Source organism: Durio zibethinus, chromosome 5 (assembly GCF_047325235.1).
Source record: "Durio zibethinus cultivar Kanyao isolate XHJ-2024 chromosome 5, ASM4732523v1, whole genome shotgun sequence".
In the NCBI taxonomy this organism is placed as follows: domain Eukaryota; kingdom Viridiplantae; phylum Streptophyta; class Magnoliopsida; order Malvales; family Malvaceae; genus Durio; species Durio zibethinus.
This window is the reverse complement of record NC_143166.1, coordinates 6,301,429-6,325,823: the sequence shown is the minus strand read 5'-3', so window position 1 is coordinate 6,325,823 and position 24,395 is coordinate 6,301,429. Positions and strand designations below refer to the sequence as shown.

Here is a 24,395-nt window from a genome sequence, read left to right as displayed (position 1 = left end):
ACTAGCTCTACTACCTTCTGCCCATTGTTAGACCACTCCTTTTTGTCTAGTATAACAAACCATTATCCCCTCTTTAACTGAATGTTTCCTTACATCCCTCCTCTCATGCTTCCTTCACATGATATATACATATATTTTTTACTTTGGGCTTTTGTTGTTCCTTGTCCTTTTTCTCTTACTTTTTTAGTTTAGGTTTATTTTCCTTTAAGCTTATTTTCAGGCTTGATTTTGCATTTTATTTGCTTAGGTTTAGATTTTTTTTTTTTTTTTGGTTTAGGCTTCACCATTTAGGTTATTTTTAATGTCCAAATTAGGACCATGTCTTGAGTCCTTTCTAGGCCAAAAAATAATAAATAATAACCAAAAAAATAAAAATAGGCCATTTGAAACTATCAATTTAGGCTTTGTTTAGATTGATTTGGGCTCCATTTGGAGCTTCATAAAAAGCCTCTAAAAAGGTTACATTATGGGCTACATCTTAGGCTTTAACTGGGCTATAAATTAGATGTGAATTAAACTCACACCTGGGCCTTTTTTCGAGTTATGAATGAGCACATAAAATGGTCTACATAATGGGATGTAAAATGGGCCCAAAAATAAAGGTCTTGCCCACATTCAAAAAACGAGTTCGTGTCAATTGGGTTAAAACATTTAGGATAAAATTCAGTGTCTACACCAAACATAATATTGAACATCATGCAAGAATTTTTTCTTTTGATAGAATGATAGCTAAAGGGATAAAACTTCTCCAACAAGGTAATTGACAAAACTGGCATACTAAGACAACACATCATGCCTAAATGCCACCAACTAATTATTAAGAAAACTTCCATTAATGCTTAAATCATTGTCAGTATTGCCATTATCTAATCGAGAAATATGGTCGACCACATAGTTCTTCGATCCTCATTTATGCTTAATTTCCAAATCAAATACCTAAAATAAGAGAATCCACCTAATCAACCTAGGCTTTGCATCTTTTTTAGTCAAGAAAAACCTAATAGCAATATGATCAGTATAAACTATGAATTTAGAACCTATGAGATAAGAGCAAAATTTATCAAACACAAAAACAACCACTAACAACTTTTTCTCAATGGTTGCATGATTTAATGGAATTTCATTAATAGTTCTACTTGAATAATAGATTGCATGAAATTGCTTTCCAATTCTTTGCCTTAGAATAGCTCTTATTGTATAGTTACTAGCATTATATATGAGCTTAGATGGTAAAGCCCAATTAGGTGATACAAAGACCAGAATAGTAATTAGCTTTTTTTTAATCACCTTGAAAGCATGCAAGCACTCATCATCAAAACAAAACTTCACCTCATTTTCTAACAACTTGCATAAGGGTTTAAAGATCTTGGAAAAATCTTTAATAAATCTTTTATAAAGCCCTACATGTCCAAGAAAACTCCTAACACCCTTAACTGAATTCGAAGGTGAAAATTTCTTTATGATTTCAATCTTAGCTTTATCCATCTCTATTTTGGCAAAAGAAGCCTTAAGACCTAGCACTATCCCTTCTCTTACCATGAAATGACAATTTTCCCAATTAAGTACTATGTTTTTTCACACCTATTCAAAACTAGAGCTAGATGAGTAAGACACATCCCAAAGATATCACTTAGGATAGAGAAATTGTCCATGAAAACCTCTAGGAAATCTTCTACCATGTTAAAAAATATAGCCATCATACATTTTTGAAATGTAGCTAGGGCATTACATTATCCAAAATGGCATTTTCCTAAAAGTAAAAGTTCTAAAAGGACAGGTAAAGGTCATTTTCTTTTTATTTTTAGGTGTTATAGCTATCTGGTTATATTCAAAGTATCCATCAAAAAAACAATAAAACACATGTCTAGAGAACCTATCCAATATCTAATCAATGAAAGGCAAAGGAAATTAGTCTTTCCTAGTAGCCTTGTTTAGCTCTCAGTAATCCATACAAACTCTCCATTCAATTATAGTCCTAAAAGGTATCAACTCATTACTTTCATTTTACACTGCACTTATCCTACTCTTTTTTAGCATACACTAGATTGGATTGACCCATGAGCTATCCAAAATCAAATAAATGATTCCAGCATCAAGCCATTTGATGATTTCCTTTTTAATTGGGTTCAAATGATGCAAAGCTTTATGGTCAGTTTATATCCATCCTCCATTTTTTATGTGCAAAATGAAAGATTGATTCTTTTGATCTCAGCTATGGACCATTCTAAAGCTAACTTATGCTCTCTAAGCATAAACAACAACTGGTCTTCTTGATCATTAGTTAAGAAAGCTTAAATGATTACATGTAAAGATCATCATCTCTTAGGTAACCATGTGAGGGTAATGGTTTAAGCTCTAAAACTGGTGTCTCTGCAGTGAAAGGTTTTAACATTTTTAGGACACACTCTAAAACATCTAAAGGTTCACTACTAGTATGTGCAAATCGATATGTAAAGACCATAACTATATTTTTATCATCATCATCATCTAAATCTTTGTCTACTACATCATCAATCTCAAAAGGTTTCTTGAAATGAGAACTTAGGTGCTTAATCAAAAAAATATCATCCATGAACTACTAGGCACCTCTATCTTAAAACACTCATCAAAATCATCAGGATACTTGAAAGCCTTAAAAACATTAACTTTGACCTCTTGATCCTAAATTCTCATAGTCAACTCTTCTTTTTTGCACATTTGTGATAGCTCTACCAATAGTTAAGAAAGGTCTCCTTATAATGATTAAGATCTCATGATCTACCCCTATATTTATGACCATAAAATCAACAAGAAAAATGAATTTCGCTACCCTAACTAGCACATCCTCTATTATCCCTCTCAAATATTTCAATAAATAATTAGCCAACTATAGTGTAATAAAGGTCAGCTTTATTTCTCCTATACCTAGCTTTTTGCAAAATTAACTAGGGCATCAAATTAATATTGGCACCTAAGTCACACAAATTAATACCAAAAGAGCAAAGAATGGTAAAACTGTTAGGGTTCTTAAGCTTTATCGGTAGTTCTTTCTGAATAGTGAGCTACACTTGTTGGTGAGTGCCATTGTCTTATAATCTTCTAGTTTTTTTTTTTTTTAGAGATAATGTCCTTTATAAATATAACATAGGTAGACATCTATTTTAAAGCATCCAAAAAATGGATGTTAATTTAAAGTTTCTTAAACACCTATAAAAATTTAGAGAATTACATCTCCTCTTTCTACTTTTGAAATCTCTAACGAAAATGAATTTAAAGCTTAGATGGCTCAATTTTAGAAGCAACAGGCCAAAAGTAACTAGGTACAAAAATCTGGGTAGGTGTCTAAGTAGGTACAACCATCTCAACAACCTTCTTACCTTTTTTTTTTTTTTTAAACTACAACTTCTTTTTTCTCATCCTTTAACTTATTTACTATATCCATAAGTACAGTCTAGACAAGGCCACTAGCTAACTCTTTACCACTCCTAAAGGTGATTGCCTTGCATTATTCTTTTCTTTTTTTTTAAGTTAAGCTTAGTGTTACTAGGTAAAGTACCTTAGGGTCAGGTATTAAGGAGAGTAGTTACCTGGACTATCTATGTCTTTAGGCTCTTAATGTATGCAATGTGGTTATGAAACATGGTATTCTAAGTTTGCATGAAAGAAGTCTAAGCTTTGATCAAGGAATTCAAAAGATTCTTAATTAAAAATTTCTTCTCAAAAGGTGGCAAAGGTTGGTATTAAGAGGTGTATGGATATGTGTGCTATTACTAGTTGGAATAGGGTAAAAACCAAGGGGTTTTGTGGTTTAATAGAATGAAGCTATTGAGTAGCATGAGTAAACTGAATAGGAATAACATTTTGACCTTGCTGTTGATTTCATGAAAACATTAGGTTAATCCTTTATCTAGTGTTATATGTGAAAGCATAGGGGTTATTAGGTTACCTAGTGTTCTGATTTAAGGATTAGACACTCTCGATCTGACTATGACATGAATCACCTATATGACCTATCCCACAAACTTCAAAACATATAACTGAACTATGGGTGAACTTTTGTTGACTAGGACTAGGCTCAAAAGATGTAACCTTAAAATTCAAAGATTCAATAGATTTGGCAAGGAAATCTACCTTAGGACAAAAAGCATGAAACTCACTGAGTTCGTACACTTTTTAGACTTTCTTAGGATGCTGTCTCTTATTAGACCATTGATAATTATTGGTAGCCATGTCCTCAATCAAATCATAAGCAACATCAAAAGTCTTACTCATTAAGGCACTACCTGCGACGGCATCTAGAATAGTCCTAATGATAGGTATCAACTCACTATAGAAAATTTGGATCTTCAGCCATCTTGGTAGTCCATGGTATGGACACCTCCTAAAGAGCTCTTTATATCTTTCTCATGTCTCATACAAGGTCTCTAAGTCATGTTGGCCAAAAATGGTAATGTAATTTCTTAACTTGGTCATCTAGGCCAAAAGAAAAGACTTACCCATAAACTTTTAAACTAAATCATCCCAAGTAGTAATGGAATTTGGTGGCATAGAGGCTAACCAACTTTTAGCTTTATCTCTAATGGAAAAAAATAACCTAAGCTTAATGGCATCTTCAGTAACACCATTATATTTAAATGTATCACATATCTCTAAGAAATCCCCTAGATGAGCCTTGGGGTCCTCGCTCATATGTTCATTAAATTGCACTAAATTTTGAATCATCTAGATGAATGCAGGCTTAATCTCAAAGTTATTTGTTTAAATAGCTGGCCTTTTAATACTAGGTTGAAAACCAATAAGATTGGGCATAACATAGTCTCTAAGGGCTTTAGAGCTAGCTTGTTCGACCATTGTGGTAGAATCAAGTTGACTCTACCTTTTAAGTCTTCTAATTGTGCTTTATATCTCAAGATCTAGAGGTATCAACTCGTGCCTTCTAACTGATAGTTCAAGTAATAATAGTGACCTAAGATCAACATATCATCCCAAAGGGATTAGCTAAAATTGCTTAGTCTAAATACCTGTTATCTCTACACTCCATCTAAAGTTAATTCAATCATTAAGAGTATACAAGATTAAACTAGTATCAACAAGTATAGAAAACCATAAGCAAGAAATACTAGTAACAAAAAGCATATCTATAACATATGAAGCAAGCATACTTGAAAAACTAATCAAAACAGGAGCTAAACTATTGTGAATTAAATCTAACATGTTTTGAAAGTAAATCTAAACTATAGAACTAAAATTATACAGCTCAAGTGTTACCCAAGTAGTAACTAACAAAGAAAAATTGAAAATAACTAACTTCAACTACAACTAACTACCTCCTAACTTCTAAAGGAAATGTGATCTAGAAACTTCCTAAAAATTGATCCAAACAACTCCTAAATTGATAAAATAGTAAGTAAACAAAGATCAAAACACAATTGAAAGGCAATTAAAGAAGAAAATTTTCAAGAACATCAAGAAAACACAAACCGCAACTTGAAAATTCAAATTCAAAAACTAACTGAATGAATAGAAAAACTTAGATCTACAAGTGTACAGATCAAACAAACTAAAACTGAGCTACAACAAACTAGACCTACAATATTGCTGCAAAATTCAATAAAAAAATTAAAGAAAACAATGAAAAATCAAGCTCAATGAACTTAATAAAAAATTAAGTGTAGTGAAGAATAAAATAGAATAGTTAATATAAAATCATCCAAATAGAATTGAAAACATGGAATTAAAAGTAAGAAATTGAATCTAAGCAAGTAAACACATGAAATAACAAGAGTAAAGTGAAAAAAGATTGAACTGATCACCTAGCAAGGAAAGTTGAGTCTTCAAGTGCTGTCACTCACTTGATCACCTAATATATTGCTAAATTCAAACTGAAACTTTCCAAATTTTTGTAGTTTTTTGTAGAATGAATTTGAACACAAAAATTTTCTAGATTTATAGAGATATGAATTGAGAATTTATAGAAAAAAATTTGAATGAAAGCTCACAAGATTTAAAAAAGATCTTGCATGAAAACTACAACTTCTTTAAAAGAAAATTTTACCAAACAGGTTTGAGTAATCAATGAAAATGCATGAAATTGAACTAGAAATCTTAAAGGCATTGAACTTTTATTGATTGAATATTAAAATACATGTAAAATAGAGGTAAAAAAAATAAAATTCTACTAAAAAAAAGGTAGAAAAAATCTCTCAAGTATGGCACTTGAACAAATGCATACTAATTTCATTCAAATAAAACTTTTTGGACCAAAATGCATCGAAAATGGGTCTAAAAGCTTCATTTTTCCTCTTTTCTCATATTTTTACCTAAAATTCAATATTTAAGCAATTAGGTGTATTTTTGCCAAATTTCTTAAGAGACAAGCACATATGTACTTGAAATTCCATTAAAAAAATGATAAAATGTTAAAATTTTAGTATAATTAGCAGCATACCTTGCAATGTTGCCAATGGTTGAGGTCCACTCTAGGTATTATACTTCCTTAATATATCTACCACCAACAGTTTGTCAACTTTCTTTTTAACTGCTTGTATTCGCTCAAGTGTAAGCTATCTTTTCTTCTACTTCTTTGGTTTGGCAGCTAGGTCCACATTTAAGTGATGGGTGATAACACAGTTATGTATACCTGTTATATCCATAGTAAACCAAGTACACACATCTGTATTACATTGTAAAAACCTAGGTAGCATGCCTTTTGCCTTAATATCTAACAAAGAACCTACTTGTGTAACCAACTTTGAATTTGGCATGTGTAGCTAGACTAGCAATGTTTGTTCGAACAAGAGAGCTTTGGACTCCCTTGTTTCATCATGGACATCCAAGCTATCTAGACTAAGTGTTTGGGCTAAGACAGGGTTTATTAAGTGTACTGAAGTTGGGGGTTAGACTATTTTTCAAGTTCTTCTTGAGGTAGGGGTGATATGTTTGCTATTAGGTCTTAATTCTATATTAACAAAAGGTTTAGCAGATAGTACTGATGGGTTGTAACTAGGTTTGTTTTCATGTATCCCTCTTATGAGCATACGAAACTTAACTTTCAAGTAGTAGATAACTATTACCATTTTGACTTTCTTCATCAGTGGCCTACCAAAAATAACATTTTAGGCTAAAGGTTGGTCCACTACTAAAAAATTTGCCAACGTCATGAGCGTGTACTTGCCATCTCCTATAGTGATTGGTAGGGTGATGGAACCTTTCACTGCAATAGGTTGGTTAGTGAAACCAAATATAGGACCTGATGACCTTAAATTTTTGTTAAAAAATTCCATCTATTTGAAAGTCTTGTATTGCATCAAATCCACTATGCTTCCATTGTCTACTAGGATCTTTTGTACTTGATAATTGGAAATGGCTATTATGGGATCATTGCCATTATTTACCAAAATGTCAATGTCTTCATCTAAGAATTGAATCTACTAATCTTTCATTTTTTATTTCTTGGAAGCCACATTAATGGCCATAACACTGTGCAAGTGGGATTAATGCTTCGACTTGTTGTTAGCCCAATCCTCCATTGCCTTTACAATTACATAAGTTATTCTTTGGATTGGCTATTTGCCAATAACTTTTTCTTGGAGAGCTTTCTCGTCATGAGGGGATGAGCCTTCACCTTGAGGGTGGACGAGTGCATCTCATATCAGTCAGGGTGGGATGTTATTATGGTTATTATCATAGTGGTTATGTTAGGTGTTTATCAAACCCTCTAATTTCTCATTCTCTTTTTAAAAGGTGATGCACTTATCAAATCAGTGCCCCCCAATTGAATGGAAGTTGTAATGTCATTTTGGTAGGGGTTGGTTATCAGGTCTTTTAAGGGGAGGCCTTGCTTGGTTCATTCTTTGATTAGGTATTTAGGTGGGGCATTAGGTTATGGCATTAAGAGTTATGTTTGAACCTTAGTAATGGCTAAGCTGTGATTGGGATGAACGACTACTACTGTTTTGCCAATCTCTTTTTTGGGGTTCATTATGACTTGGCAGTTGTTATGGAATTATTATCTTAAGATGTTTATCCACCTATTGTTACCTTACAAACATTTGGGGTATTGTTCACATCTCTCAACTTTATCTATGGCCTTAATCTCCTCTACCTTGGTAAATTTTTAGGCCTTTTCATAGAGTTGTTATAACTATTTTGGCTTGTTCTCTATTAGAGAATACTTGAGATGGTCATGTTTGACCCTAGAAATAAAAGCCTAGATAGCCCATTTAGTGTTGAGGTATTTGATCTCCAATGTGACAACATTAAACCTCATTAAATATTACCACAAAGTTTTATTTAGTTTTTATTCTACAGTCAGTAAGCTTATAGAAGAGTGCACTGTAACTCTATTACTCAAAAAATAGGCCAAAAACTACTGCTAAGGGTGTCAACACTATCCATAGTGGTTAGGGCCATCGAGTAGAACTAGGTTCTAGCTCTTCCCTATAGAGTTATCGAAAAACTTTGTACTTTACTGCATTTGAGGCATTATGTAAGTTCATGAAAGTTCTGAAATGATCTAAGTGGTCTTTTAGATCAGTGACCCTATTGTATTTTTTTTGAAAAGCTTGAAGAAGGTGGGGATATATGCTTGTCTGATGGTGGGGGTAAAAGGGTTGTTGTCATCTTCAAGCCATTGGAGATCTTTGTTTTTTTCCTTTTTTAGGTCAGAAAATTCCTTACATACGATAGCCATTTATGTATGTAGTTCTTTGTCAGGGTTAGGGTTTGTATGGGTTTGGTTTTGTATAATGGGGTCATTGGGGTAAACACTATCTTAGATGGGTTGGTAGCTTTTCTCAAGGTGGGTAGAGTTTTCTGGTGGTTCTCTGAAGGATGAAGCGGAGCTTTCTCTTAAGTATGATTTTTTCTATAAGGGTTGTAGGGTTAGTTGTTGGTATTATTGAAATAGCCTCTGTTGTGTGGCCATTTGGGCATTTAAAAGCTATATTTAGGTCATTAGTGCTGGGTAAAAGTCTGTGGAAGGTTGTTACATGTTTGGTTGGTATATTGCAATTTGCTGGATAGGGAGTATGATATGTATAGTGGATGTTGAAGAGAGAATGTTTTGCCACTGGGAAGCATTAATAAGATGTCAAGATTGGACTTGTGCGTGGGATGGTTGGGGTATTGGGTTTGAGGGTCTAACGGTAATGGTGTGGACAAATAATGGAATTAATGTTACATTTAGAGATAAAATTTCCATCAAGTTATGGTAATATCTTAAGGGTTATGCAGTCTCAGCATTTAATGAGGTGGGTTACTGGGGAATGGGGATGTAAGGTCATACTAAGGATTTCATGAGGGAAACTCTAGCAATAGGATTTATAGAGGGGTTGGTTAGCATGGCTACAACATTTAAGATAGTTGTAAGTTGGGTTGTTGCATTTATGATGGGTGTTGCAATTTTAGAATAGTGAGGATGGTGAAACATGGTTATTGTTCCCATAGACAGTGCAAATTTTTTATATCTTAGTTAAAGGGAGCTAGTTAGAGGTTATTAAAGGTTGGATGGTCTAAACTTGCAACCAGAAAGCACAATCAAGAGGTGCTAGAGTCATTTTTTCAAGACTTGCTTTGACGCTCAAGTTAGTGGAGTATAGGAGATAAGGTGAAAAAGAATGTGAGGTGTGTGAAGGAAGTTACAATTGAGAGAAATTGCTTAAGTGTGAAGTATGGTTGTGTTCTTTTTATGTACCTAAACCTCATTTTTATCTTATATATAAGACAATATGGGTGGCTACGAGTCATATTTAATAATCCCAAGTAGGCATGGTGTTATGGTCCTCGATAAGTGCCATAAATCTCACATCGGCTATGTACTCGAGTTGGTTTAGAATGTTCACATTACTTTTAACTTGTGAGGTGTCTTTTGTGAGATAAAATCATTATAGACATCCTAATTTGTCTGAGGGTCTAATTGATTTTGTTAATAAAAATAAAAAATGAAAAAACAAAAAAAGAAAAATCGGTGGTTGGTTTGGGTAAAACTTGGATTGAAGAGTTTGAGGTGGATTGTCTGAGTTTGGGTTGGATTTAAAATCTAAAAGGAGAATTTAAAAAGAATTAGAACTTTTTTTTAGTATTGGGTTCTTTAAATTTAAACCCTATAAGTACAGCCCTATACCAAGTAATAAAAAATAGAGATCGAAGGCAAAAAATAGAGAATCACACAAAAACATAGATCTGAAAGAGAGAGATATAGAGAAAAAAAAGCACACGTAGTGTTGAGAGATAGAGGGAAAAGAAGGTGTTGGAAATAATAAAAAAAAAAAAGAGGGTGTTTTTGCTTAAAAGAGAAACTATGCAGGAAGCATAAGCGAAAAAACAAGGAAAGTAGAGTGATTTGATAAAGCTTGCATTGATTGAAGACTTTCCAGAGAGACCCACGTGCTTGTCTTTATTTTAGTCAAACTTTGGTACTTTTTCTAACTTTTCTTAGCTCATAATTCTTTATTTGATTATTTAGTTACTTTACTTTATGTATAATTCTTAAAAAAGTATTTTTATACTTGATATTGATAAAATATATAATAATATTAATTTTGGTATTTATTTGGTTATCTTATTTGATTATTTATTTTTAAAGTATTTTTGTATGATTAAATTTTAAAAATTAAAAAAATTTAAAAACTAAAAATAAAATATTTTTTAGAATAAATAATAATTATCCAATAATGAAATTTTTAGAAATTTCAAATGGTAAATCTCTATAAAATTCTTAGGTGAGAAATTTTTTCTAAATTTGTCCCAAATGATGGAATAATTTAGATAAAATTTCAATAACAATAATTAATATTTATTTTCAAACAAAAAAAAAGAAAAACTAAAATTTTTTAGTTAAAAATATTTGACAATTATCCAATGATGAGATTCTTAGAAATTTCAAATGGTAAATTTCTTAAGAAATCTCTAGGTGAGAAATTTCTTTAAATTTGTCCCAAATGGTGGAAGAATTTAAATGAAATTTCAATTAAAAAAATAGTTGTCATATTATTTTTTTTCAAAAAATAAAAAAAAATTAAATTTACCCAAATGATGGAAAATTTAGAAATAAAAAAAAAATAAAAAGAATTTCTAAATAGGCCAAAATTGTGGAGAATTTAGAAATTCAAAAGAGAAAATATTTCTAATTTGGCCCAAATGGTAGAATAATTAGATATATTTTTGACAAAAACCAAAAGTAAAACTAAAAAAAATCTTTTCGACAATGGAGCCTTTTCAAGAAATCAAGTAGGATTCTTGAATACTCTTAAGGTGAGAAAATATTTTTAAGAGTTTTACTAATTCGATAGAGAGTCTTAAGAATTATTTTCAATATTTGAATATTAAAATTTAAAACCTTTAGAATCAAAACCTTAGGATAAATTTAAAATAAAAATGGTACCATCCTATGGATGGGCATATAGGGGTGCTATAACCTTCCCCATATGTAACCGAACTCCTGAACCCTATTTTGGTTAGTAGACTCGAACCTATTCTTTTAGAGATCCTTAGTCAAGCTTAAGAGCTCTTTAAGAGGATAGATTCCTTAGGTGACCAATTACACCTAGATAAAAAAGATTGGTGGCGACTCCATTTGTTAAGTCTAGCTATAGATTTTCAGATTTATATGTTATGATAGTTTGGCAACTCCACTGGGGATGCTATAGAGAGTCAAGCCATAACAATTTTAAGTTTATCCTATCTTTAGGTCTAATGGTTGTGAAGTGTAATAATTATGTTTTTTTGTTTGCTAACATTGTTTTTTTTTTCTCTTATTTATGGGGTTTGAAAACCTATATATTCTTTCACATATACTATCACATGCCTTTGCATTTCATGAGCTCTATACTCGAGCTCCGTCTTTCTTAGGAGGGAGTAAAGTATCTACGCTCTCGTAAGATCATAATCTCTATAATAGCTAGCGAAATACTCCAACTCAAATTGAATCATTTCCATTAGTAGCCTATGATAGGTAAAGATTGGGTTGCCTTACTAGTTTGTGATGGATGATGATGCAAGGAATAATTTGGGAACCTTAAGTGGTCAAAGTCACCTAACCCTGCACATAGTTTACACTTAAGAGGCGAGCCTTGAGATAGAGCTATTTCTACCCATTGATAGATGTAACCCAAAGTTAGGACACAATAAGGAATAGCGTGATTATCTAACCATTTTGTTTGTTTAATTTAGTGCATTTGTATTATTATGCATCATTTCCACTGTCATTTTTAACATTGTGCATCACTTTCATATTAGATTTCATCCATGAAAATACACATTCCATTTATGCATCAACATATCATGCATAAAGCATAGCATTTCTAATAACATAATTGTGGTGTTCAAGGTTCAAAGATAGCTCCACCAAGCAAGAACTTCACTCACCAATACAATGCAAGGGCTCGAGCTAGATAGATAGAACAAGAAATTTTCAACCATCTTGAGAGGATAGAGAAAGCCCAAGACAAGCTTGAAGAGGAATTGAATAGGATTTTAGAGGCTTTGAATAAGTTAAACAAAGGGAAGAATATCGAGAAAAATACTAGCCAGTAGGACCATCCATCACAATAGGTGGATGACCCTCTGTATCCTCTTAGTTTTAGGTCGCATCAAGTCCAATCCACACAAGGTCCACCTTTACAATAGTTCACATATCCTATCAAGTATACATATCTTGGAATGCCATCAGTTTTGAACGCAGGGCAGTACCAGAGTTATATAAATCTTGACTTTACTTAAAAGGTAGTAAAACCAGTGCAAATCACCAACTTAGATGATTTGAAAAAAAAAGAGAAATTGAAGCCTAAGGAGACTTTAAAAGCCTCAAAAGTTGAATAGAAAATAAACTTATTAGAGGAAAGTTTATGGGCCATAGAAAGCATTGGTTTTTATGGTTCAGTAGATGCTATTAAGCTCTGTTTAGTCCCAGATGTGATTATTCCTTAAAAGTTCAAGGTCCCGGAGTGTGAAAAGTATGATGGTACAAAATGTCCAAAAACTCACATTACCATATACTATCGAAAGATGTCTGCCTATGCTCATAATGAAAAGCTATTAATGCATGTTTTTTAAGATAGCCTTATAAGCTCTGCTGCTAAGTGGTATATTCAACTGGATAGAACCTGTATTCATTCTTGGAGTGATATGACCCATGACTTTATCAATCAATACCGACATATTATAGACTTATCCCCTGATCGCCTATCTTTACAGAATATGAAAAAGAAGGTGACTGAATCTTTCAAAGAATACGCCTAGAGATGGAGAGACATGGCTATTCAAGTGCAACCTTCTCTAACTGAAAAAAATACCACAGTGTTATTTGCTAACACTTTGAAATCTCTTTATTATGAAAAGATAATAAAAAATACAATAAAAAATTTTGCCAACATAGTGATCTTAGGCAAGATCATTGATAATGCCATTAAAATAGGCAAGTTGAAAGGAGGAGAAATAAAAAAAGCACCAGAAAAGAGAAAGACTAAAGCTCAAGCCGTGAGCTTTGATAGATAATTTATGGGATATCAACCCTATCTACCATAAGGTTACTCTTCGTACTATTCTGTAGTGAATAATACCTCACCTTACCCTTACTAACCATATCCACAATTAACTTACTCACCAACCTACCAATTAGCCTTTTAAGTACTTGCATATGATTCTAGTCATATAACTAAATCAGCTTCAAAGCCTAACAACCAAGAGAGTGGTATAAAAAGATCTCAGAATAACAAAGAAAAGGCTCATATTGATCCCATCCCTATGACTTACACTGAATTATTTTTAGAACTGGTCAAAAAAAACTTGGTATCTTCAGTTAGTCTTGAACCATTGAAACCACCCTATCCAAAATGGTATGATGCTAACACGACATGCGATTATCATAAGGGAATGTGGGTCATTCTATTTAAACTTACCCTATTTTCAAATACAAGGTGCAAAGTTTGGTTTGAAAAGGCTTGGTCAACTTTGACAAATCAAAAGGGCAAGATGTCAATAAAGATCTTTCACCTGATTGCACAGGAGCATAATTTTGAGAATGATGTTAAGGCTAATTGAAAGTTGTTTGTTATTTTGAGATTTCTTTTAGAGTAATATTAGGATTTCTTTTATGCAATAAGATTTTATTTATTATCATTTTAATAAAAGGCAAGTTAATGCTTTTAATTACATTTTCTCTTTCATTCAACCATTATTCCATGCTTTATCACCTTTCATAACTTTTCATTCCCATTCTCAAATTCTAGATGGTGAATATTTAGATAATGATAATAATAATTTTGGAAACTCATTCACATTGATCTATGAAGACCATTTTAACATAGGAAACAAGCTACTGACAGATATAGAATAGATATGTCTTGAAGATATGCAATCTTTTATAAAGATCCATAAGCTTGTTTCTGTTCAATAGATGATTTTCAAAGAAAGTATTCACATTTAAGATGAAAATTGGTCGTTGTTCTTTTACCATGTGTAAAACCATTCTTTGTTACTCCTTTGAGCCTATTATGATTCTTTTCAAAAGAACCCACAACCAAGGATCACCTTTTATACTGAGGGGTAATTTTTGAAAGAAAAAAGGTAAATGTTCATAAAAGGTCTTAAAGATAGAAAGTAAAAAAAAAAAAAAACAAGCAAGAAGAAAGAAAAAAAAATGAATGCCACAAATGAGATAGGGCAAATTAATGAGAATCCTTTTTGTAAGGAATAAAATGAATGGAAAAAGGAAAAAGTAGTAAAATGATGTAAAGTGGGACAAAATGCCAAAGTGTAACACATGAAGAAAAATGATCTTTTGATTTAACACATGTTTTAAGCCTATTTCATCCATTTCTTTCATGACTCCTCACCCTAGCTTACATTATGACCCTTATAAGTCCATTTCGATTAAATATGAATGCTCGAATTGAATGATCGTATGTTGGACTAAGGCATGCTTGTGATAGAGTAATGTAATTGTGCTATGTTCCTATGTTTTAGAGATTGATAAGTGAAAGATACCAATAATGGATTAAAAAAATGAAAAAAATGAGAAAAAAAATGAAAAAGAAAAAAAAGACTCAAATTGAAAACCTGAAAAGGTAATTTGGGTAGAAAAATCTTTGAGTTAAGAGTTAGATGAACAGTTCACATGGATGGAAGATCAGAGATATTTAAAAATCTCTTAAAGTTGAGAAAAAATTCAATGAGCTCAAAATGACTTTGAAAGTCAATGGACTGAGTTTTTGAGAAAGAATTATGGATTAATGATAAGAATTCTCAAAGTATTCATTGTTTGGACATTGTCACACCATCCAACACCATTCTTATTGATATGCTTTGAATTCATTCCTTTGTCCATTTGTTTTTGTATCGAACTTACTCCTTATTGATTACCTTTCTTCTAATTCACCTTGTGCCCCCTTATTTTTGCATTCCTAAAATAAATTGAGAATGTATGAACGCATTATATTTTTCATGATTTGAAATGATAATGAATGAATAATAATGCGCATAAAAGATTCTTTCATTCTTTTAAAAGTAAATCTAGGATGATAGGGGCAAAAAATGAAAAGATGGCAAAAACCTGAAAAGATGATTTGGAATGACACATGGTGTGACCAAATGAATATGGTGATGGATTTATCGTCATAACTTATGAGATGTGATCAAATGATGGAAGTAATATGGATCAGAGGATGAAATTCATGGTTAGTGTTGAAAAAGCTTATGAATGGTGATCTAAGTGATGAACCTAATGTAAAACAGTTGAAGGAATTTGGTCTGAAATAATTAATGCTGAGAAGCCTGTGAATTGTGATAAAGTGATGGAAATAATGATGATCCATTGACAAAACTTATTGTAACAAGTTGGGAAGCTAAAAAGGTAAAAGATGAGATGATGGAGTCTTGAGAGCCATATTACCATAATTAATTAGAATTTCATGACATTTATCCACATTACATGCATTATGTTTGTGTCATCATAATTTGGTTTGGATATGCATCAGTTAGTAAACATTTGAATTAGGACTAAGAATATGGAATCTACATTGTTGTGAGAATCTTGATTGTTGCATAACATTCATTACATACAAAATTTTGACTTTGACAGTCATTTGGAAAAAAAATTTTGAATATTTTTTATGAATTCTTTTAAGATAAAATAATGAGTTTCAAATGAGAATCTATGAATTTTCAAATAAGAATATTTCAGTTTTAAATAAGAATCTTTGAGTGATAAATGAGAATCTTTGAGTTTTCAAATGAGAATCTTTGAGTTTCAAATGAGAATCTTTGAGTCTTAAATGATAATCTTTAAGAAAGTTTCAAATGAGAATCTTTGAGCCTTAAATGAGAATCTTTGAGAAGGTTTTAAAAAACCTTTAAAAAAGTTTCAAGTGAGAATCTTTGAGTCTTAAATGAGAATCTTTGAGAAATTTTCAAATAAGAATCTTTGAGTCTTAAATGAGAATCTTTAAGAAATTTTCAAATGAAAATCTTTGACTCTTAAATGAAAGTCTTTAAGAAGAACTCAAATGAGAACTTTTGAAATTTTATATGTTAAACTCTAAATTTTATTGGATGTGAATCACCAAAAGTTTTCAAATGAGTAACTTTGAAATTCTAGATGTGAAACTCTAAATTTTTTCAAATGTGAATCTTTAAACTCAAATGAAAAACTTCAAACTTTTGGATGTGAACCTCTAAATATTCTAAATGAGAATGTTTGAATTTTAGATGTGAAACTCTAAAATTATCGAATATGAATCCTTGAAATCGAATAAGAGGCTTCAAAATTTTGGATGCAAATCTCTAAATTTTGAATAAGAACCTTTGAACTTAGATGTGAAATTCTAAGATTTATTGAATGTGAATCTTTGAAGTCAAATGAAGAGTTTTGACAATTTAGGACGAAATCCTAAAGTTTTTAAGTGAGAAATTTTTGAATAAAATCTTTGACATTTAAGAAGTGAATCCCTGAAGTTTTAACCTTTGGGTGTGAATCACCAAAATTTGAATATGAATCTCCAGAATTCGAATCTTCAAATGTTGGATGTGAGCCTTGCAATTTGCATGCAAATCCTTGGATTTTATATATGAATCTCATAAATACAAAGCTAAAAATCTTGCATATCTAAAATTTTACGAATCAAATTCTTGTGAAACTGAAATTTTGAAAATCAAATTTTGGTGAATTCCTGCGAAGCCGAGAAGTTCTTGAAAATTTTTAGGAATTTTTAATTTTGAACTTTGGAATTTTGAGCTCAAATTTTGAATCTTTAAGTTTTCATCAAACATGATTTATGACTCCTCTGGACGTGATTTATGACTCCTCTAGACATGATTATCAAGAAGAATTATTTTTTAAAGTTATTAAGCCTCTGTTTAGAGGAGCTTTTATTTTTCAAAGTTGTTGAGTCTCTGTTTAGAGGAGCATTATTTATTTTTCAAAGTCATTGAGCCTTTGTTTAAATGAGCTTTTATTTTCCAAAATTGTTGAGCCTTTATTTAAAAGAGCCTTTATTTTTTAAAGTCTTTAAGCCTTTATTTAGAGGAGCCCTTATTTATTTTCTAAAGTTGTTAAGCCTCTTATTAGAGGAGCCTTATTTATTTTTCAAAGTTGTTGAGCTTCTGATTAGATAAGCTTTATTTATTTTTGAAAAGTTGTTGAACCTTTGATTAGAGGAGCTTTATTTTTTTTTTAGTCATTAAGCCTCTATTTAGAGGAGTTTTTATGTTATTCAAGGAGTTTGAGTAAAAAAAAAAAAGGTAAAAAAAAATTTCAAGTTGATTGGGTTATCTACGTCTTTGCATAATTTTTGTTTCATAGAAAATGTGCAAAGAATGGTAGTTATAGACACCCCAATCTATCTGGGGGTCTAATTGATTTTGTTAATAAAAATAAAAAATAAAATAAAATAAGAAAAAAAGAAAAATCGGTGGTTAGGTTTAGGTAAAACTTAGATTGAAGAGTTTGAGGTTGATTGTCTGAGTTTGGGTTGAATTTAAAATCTTAAAAGAGAATTTAAAAGGAATTGGAACTTTTTTCAGTTTTGGGTTCTTTAAATTTAAACCCTAAAAATACAGCCCTATACCAAGTAATAAAAAATAGAGATTGGAGCTGAAAAATAGAGAATTACATATAAACACAGATCAGAGAGATATAGAGAGAAAAAAAAAGCACATATAGTGCTGAGAGATAGAGGGAGAAGAAGGTGTTAGAAATAAAAAAAATAAAAAAAGGGTTTTTGGTTTAAAAGAGAAACTATACAGGAAGGGTAAGTGAAAAAAACAAGGAAAATAGAGTGATTTGATAAAGCTTGAATTGATTTGAAGACTTTCCAGGGAGACCCATGTGCTTGTCTTCATTTTAGTCAAACTTTGGTATTTTTTCTAACTTTTCTTAGTTCATAATTCTTTATTTGATTATTTAGTTACTTTGTTTTACGTATAATTCTTAAAAAGGTATTTTTTATATTTGATATTGATAAAATATATAATAATATTAATTTTGGTATTTATTTATTTTATTTTATTTATTTATTTGGTTATCTTATTTGATTATTTATTTTTAAAGTATTTTTGTATGATTAAATTTTGAAAAAATAATAAAAAATAACAGAATATTTTTTGAGAATAAATAATAATTATCCAATGATGAAATTTTTAGAAATTTCAAATGGTAAATTTCTATAAAATTCTTAGGTGAGAAATTTTTTCTAAATTTGTCCCAAAAGGTAGAATAATTTAGATAAAATTTCAATAACAATAATTAATATTTATTTTCAAACAAAAAAGAAAGAAAAAAAAATTTTTGGTTGAAAATTTTTGACAATTATTCAATGATGAGATTCTTAAAAATTTCAAATGGTAAATTTCTTAAGAAATCTCTAGGTGAGAAATTTTTTTTAATTTGTCTTAAATGGTTGAAGAATTTAAATGAAATTTCAATAAAAAATAGTTGTCATATTATTTTCTTTCCAAAAAATAAAAAAAAATTAAATTGACCCAAATGATGAAAAATTTAGAAATAAAAAAAGAAATAAAAAGAATTTCTAAATAGGCTCAAATGGTGGAGAATTTAGAAATTCAAAAGAGAAGATATTTTTAATTTGGCCCAAATGGTAGAATAATTATATATATTTTTAAAAAAACTAAAATAAAACTAAAAAAAAAACTTTCCGACAACGAAGCCTTTTCAAGAAATCAAATGAGATTCTTGAATGCTTTTGAAGTGAGGAATATTTTTAAGAGTTCTACCAAATCGATGAAGAGTCTTAAGAATTATTTCAAATATTTGAATATTAAAATTTAAAACTATTAGAATCAAGATCTTATGATCAATTTAAAATAAAATGGTGCCATCCTATGGATGGGCATGTGGGGGTGCTATAAGCTTTCACATATGTAATCAAACTCTCGAACCCTGTTTTAGTTAGTAGACCTGAACTTAATTCAACCTAATCCCATCGATGAATATTTTTTTAAAATTTGTAATTTCATTCCTTTACCTATCTTTAAGCTTTTTTTTTTATTTTACAAATGTCTTTAAATGTGTAAATTTCAATAAAAGTCTATCGTCACCTTAAAAATCTTTTATCGTGCTTTAAGATTACGCATATGCTGTATGAGTTTATAAATAAGTCATCATATCGTTTTTTTTTTTACAATAAAAGGTTGGGTAATATTTTGTATTTAAAAAAAGAAAGAAAGAAAGAAAATTTGATTTTCCCATTTTATCCAACCGAACCTTAATTCTGATACATGCAAGAAAAGATATATGCCCGTTAGTTTATTATTGACTTATGCAAAAATTATTAGTCTATGTCGGGCCATAGTGAAGCTCAAACGTGAAACTTATGTAAGCTTTTGTAATTTGAAAGGCATTTGGTTTATTGCGGCCACCGAGACCTAAACATGCACTTTGACAGATACACTGTCCCATTTTATCCGGTCGAACCTTAATTCTGGTACATGCAAGAAAAGATATATGTCCTTCATATTATGTTTGGTGTGTAACATATTGTATAAACTATTATAATAATAATTTTATATTATATTTAATTTGTATTTAAAGAAATAGATAAGATTATGAGGAAGATTAATCATCCTGTTGATATAAGATGATTCAATTTTTTTAAAGTAAAAAAGATTATTTTTAATTAATGAGATTAAATTTATATATTTTATTCTATCTTTAAAAATTATATTCATAATTTAAATCATATAAATTTTGAAAAATAATAATGATAATTAATAAATAAATTATCTTATTTAAATTTTTACACAAATCAAATATAAAATAAAATGATATTATTTACTAAACGCGTTTTTAGTTTACTATTGACTTATGCAAAAACTATTAGTCTTATTCTGGGCCATACTGAAGCTCAAGCGTGAAACATAAGTAAGGTTTTGTAATTTGAAAGACGTTAGGTTTATTGCGGCCACCAAGTCCTAACCTTGCACTTTGTCTGATACGTACACTCTGCTTCTCAACTTCCACGAAACTCATTTCAAATACGTAAACATGCACTTGATCAGATACGAAAACTCATTTTAAATACACTTTACATTATACCAAGACCTATACATGCACTTTGTCAGATACGTACACTGTACTAGGTCATGCACTTTGTCAGGCCTAAACATGCACTTTTGTCATGTTATTAGTAACGACATTGGTTAAGATCAATATATGTTTGATATTGTAATTGAACTGCGTTTTAATCGTAATTATCACATTTGATTATAAATGCAAAACTAATTTGATTATAAATACAAAACTAACTATGATATAAATGTTTTGGTAAAAAAATTGGAGCACAATAATTTTATTTTTAATTGTAAAAACAAGTAAATACTAAATTTCTATGATTGTGATCTTTCATATCGTAATTATAATTGTTTGTGTCTAGTTCTGAATTATGATAAAACCTTAAAATCATAAGAAAAAGGATATTTAAGAGCAAAAGTAAGAAGTATTCTTTATATTTCTACTTTAATATTCAAATTAAAAGTCTACTAGAAGAGTTCAGAAAAAAAGTTAACAATAAAAAAAAAGTATAAGCAAATAAGATAATTAGATAATACATGAATTGTCTTATTTATATATAAAATAATGAGATAGTACTTGAATTGTTATTTATATATAAAAAGTGAGAGTTTTACAAGATAAATTCATTACATGGTCAAATTGAATTGACATGACATTATACATGTCAAGTCAATTTGAAAAAAAATACTTATGATTATCTATTGATAATTTTTAATGAAAACAAAAAGATCATTTTGACTTTGGATCTAAAAGCAGCTTAACAATGGTCTTCGTCTATCGTCGCTTTCGCAACACTGGCGCCAGCTACTATTTTTTGGCTGTATATATAATTTTTTTCTTTTAATAATAGGTTTCACAAATATTGATTATGTGAAAAGAAATTTGGGTGCGTGACTTTTCGCTCTATATATTATCCAATAAAATAAGGCTTGAATTTGCTCGTTTTATGTGTTTGAGTGGCTAGAAAAAAAAAAGACTAGTAAGAAAAGAATCATGCCTGTCGGCTCTAAATCACTATCAAGAATGAACAGAAATTTGATAGAAAGAGAACGAAGATCGCAGATGAAAATTCTGTTTTCGAAGCTCTTTAACCTCCTTCCTCCTCACCCAACCAAGGTACGTACGATCATCTCTCCGCTCGATCCATTTTGCTTAAGGTGAAATGTTATAACACCATTGATTAATGTTTGTAGATGTCGATTCCTGAGATGGTGGAGCATGCCACTGTTTGTATCAGCCAACTACAAAAGCGAATGGAGGAGCTCAAGCAGAGGAAGGTGCAGCTCGAAGCTGACCATATTTCACCGCAAGCTGTGGCAACAGGAACAATATCCCCAGTTATTGATATAACAGATTTGGATTCTTCTATGGAAGTAAATTTAATGGCTGGGACGAATACTAAGTTTGCATTATGCGACATTGTCAGTATCCTTGAGGAAGAAGGAGCCCAAGTTCTAAGTGCTACGTATCATAATACAGGGAATAAGATCCTCCTTTCAATTCATTCTCAGGTAATTTATCAATGGTTTTCCAGGGAGTTGAGTTCACAGTTTAACCCATTCAAACTGCAGATTAACTCGAAAGACTAACATACTAGAAACAATTAAAGCTTTTAGTCCATACGACGTCGGAATTAATTCATCAAATTTTTGTCTTTTAAGTTGACATGAACACTTTATATTTTTTCTCTTGTTTTCTTGTAGCTGGTGATTCTGCTTTCTATTGAATAATGAAATTTTACTTTGCAAATGAGAAAACTTTATATTTATTTATTTATTTATTTGATAATATGCTAAGTGTTATCCTAGATTTTACCACATATATAGTATACAATATATATATATTTATGCTTCACTTCGGTGCTGAATTTTACGCAATTGATTGATCTTTTGCAGGCGGCCTATTCTAGAATTGGAATTGAAAATGTCCGAGTGCATGAGAGGTTGAAGAGACTGCAGATTTCTTGAAAGAGTGTGCTACTGCAAATTAAAAGCTGCGTACGAGCATGTATGTAGCTGTTGGCGTATTTTCTACTAATAAATAAACTACTGCAGATTAAAGATGTGTGTAAGTTAAGTTAGCGGTTCAATTATATTTTCTAACATAAAATATTTTCGTTTTGTACTCCTCTGTTTTAAATATTTGTTATATATTGATTTTTATCAGAGTTTTAAAAAAAAGTTTAATTTTGTATTTAATATTAAAATTTAAATTTTTTATGAAATTAAAGTTCCATAATTTTTAATGTCAAAACGTAAAAAAAAAATCATTAAAATAATTTTAAAATATATATAAAAAAAAGAGTTTTAGATGTTAAAAATATAGGACATTCCAAAAAAAAAAGATGGGTCAAGAAAATGGGACAAAGGGAGTATATTGAATTAAATTTTGAAAATTTCTTTGTGTCATAACATTTAAGTCCAATAACCTATCGATTGGACAAAAAAATCACAGAGTTACCAATAATATTTTTTATTTAGATGTGATTGACTATTTAAATGAATTTATCTTTTTTAAGATTATCCTAAGCACAAAAAAAAAGGGAATAGATTTTGGTCTATATTAATAGAACTAAGGTTCGAAGGTTGGTTACATGTAGAAAATGTATTATCACTCTTTTACGCCTAACATTGGTACCAAATTAATTATGTTATCTTACTTAAGCCTTAATCAAAAAAGGTTTTTATCATGCACATAAATCGAATCTAATCCTTTTATTTATTTATACAACATTGTCATACAAAAATTCTATGGTGATCAAATCATGCAATATTATCAAAATATGCAATTATGCAATATCATAACAAATATCATGCTAATATAAAAACCATACAAAAAAAAAACTATGCAAAAATATCATGTAATAAATAAAAAAAAACACCATGTAATCATGCAAATATAAAAAAATAAGCATGCAAAAATTATAATGCAACAAATATAAAATCATGCAAGTAGATTAAATTCATGCAAAATCATGCAAATATATATTAATGATTCATGCAAATAATTAAAAACCATGCAAATAGACATCATGCAAAAATATATAATAAATCATGCAAATAGCAAATAATCACACAAATATATTTATTATTCATGTACAAAAAAATTTAATACTAAAGCTTCTTTTTTTCTCTTTTTCCTCATCTTTTTTTTATTTAGTCACACTATAAAAAATTGAAATAAGAAAAAAAAAGATAAAAAATAGAGAATAAAAATAAAAGTAAAAATCAAAATAAAAAATACAAAGAAAAAAAATGTAAAAACCTACATTTGAGTTAGGTTGGAGCGTGAGTCAACAAGTCACATGTAGGTTAGGGCTTTGCAAAAACAATGTCATTTAGGCTTGGGTATAAAAGCCAAAAACTTATATTTTTCTCAAATCATTCTCTACTCTTTCTCTTTCTAACCTCATATTTCTCCTCCCTATCCATAAAACCAACCCACGGTGAAATTCAAACTTCTTAGAAATTAACCAAGAAACCTAGATTTTGGTGTTAAAAAATTCAATCAGTCATCGAAAAATTCAAACAAACCCAAAATATTTTAAGAACTCAAATTTCGATCACCGTCAAAACCTTTCCACCATCTATACTTCATCAAAAAATTCAAACAAAAAACCTAAACAACCCAGAATTCAACACAAACTTCCAAAATTCCCCAAAAAAAGAAAAAAATCAAAATTTCAAAAATCAAAATCCAAAACCTCAAAATTCCAAAACTCCTCAAAATTTAAAACACAACACAAATCTAATCCAAAAAACCAAGATCCTAGCAATCACCACAAGACCCAAAAAGAAAAACTTTAGTTCCCATAACCAATTCCCAAACCAAAATTTCAAAACCAAAACAAAAAAAAAAAAAAAAAAACCTAAAATATTAAAACCCAAAAATT

General features: G+C 30.2%; 1 protein-coding gene across 1 annotated transcript; it reads left to right on the top strand.

Annotated features, from left to right (window-relative positions):
• Positions 1-21,387: 21,387 nt before the first annotated feature.
• LOC111283133 (transcription factor bHLH167-like) lies at positions 21,388-22,671 on the top strand. The gene is made up of 3 exons (XM_022871549.2): positions 21,388-21,619; positions 21,697-22,014; positions 22,399-22,671. The coding sequence occupies exons 1-3, from the start codon at positions 21,497-21,499 to the stop codon at positions 22,468-22,470; spliced, it is 513 nt and encodes a 170-aa protein (XP_022727284.2). The 5' UTR covers positions 21,388-21,496; the 3' UTR covers positions 22,471-22,671.
• The last annotated feature ends 1,724 nt before the right edge of the window (positions 22,672-24,395 follow it).

Bases quoted from the DNA above. Each gene is read 5' to 3' on its own strand.
- LOC111283133 (XM_022871549.2), top strand. From the start codon at position 21,497: ATGCCTGTCGGCTCTAAATCACTATCAAGAATGAACAGAAATTTGATA. The intron at 21,620-21,696 runs GTACGTACGATC...TAATGTTTGTAG, and splicing joins TTCCTCCTCACCCAACCAAG to ATGTCGATTCCTGAGATGGT. The intron at 22,015-22,398 runs GTAATTTATCAA...GATCTTTTGCAG, and splicing joins TCCTTTCAATTCATTCTCAG to GCGGCCTATTCTAGAATTGG.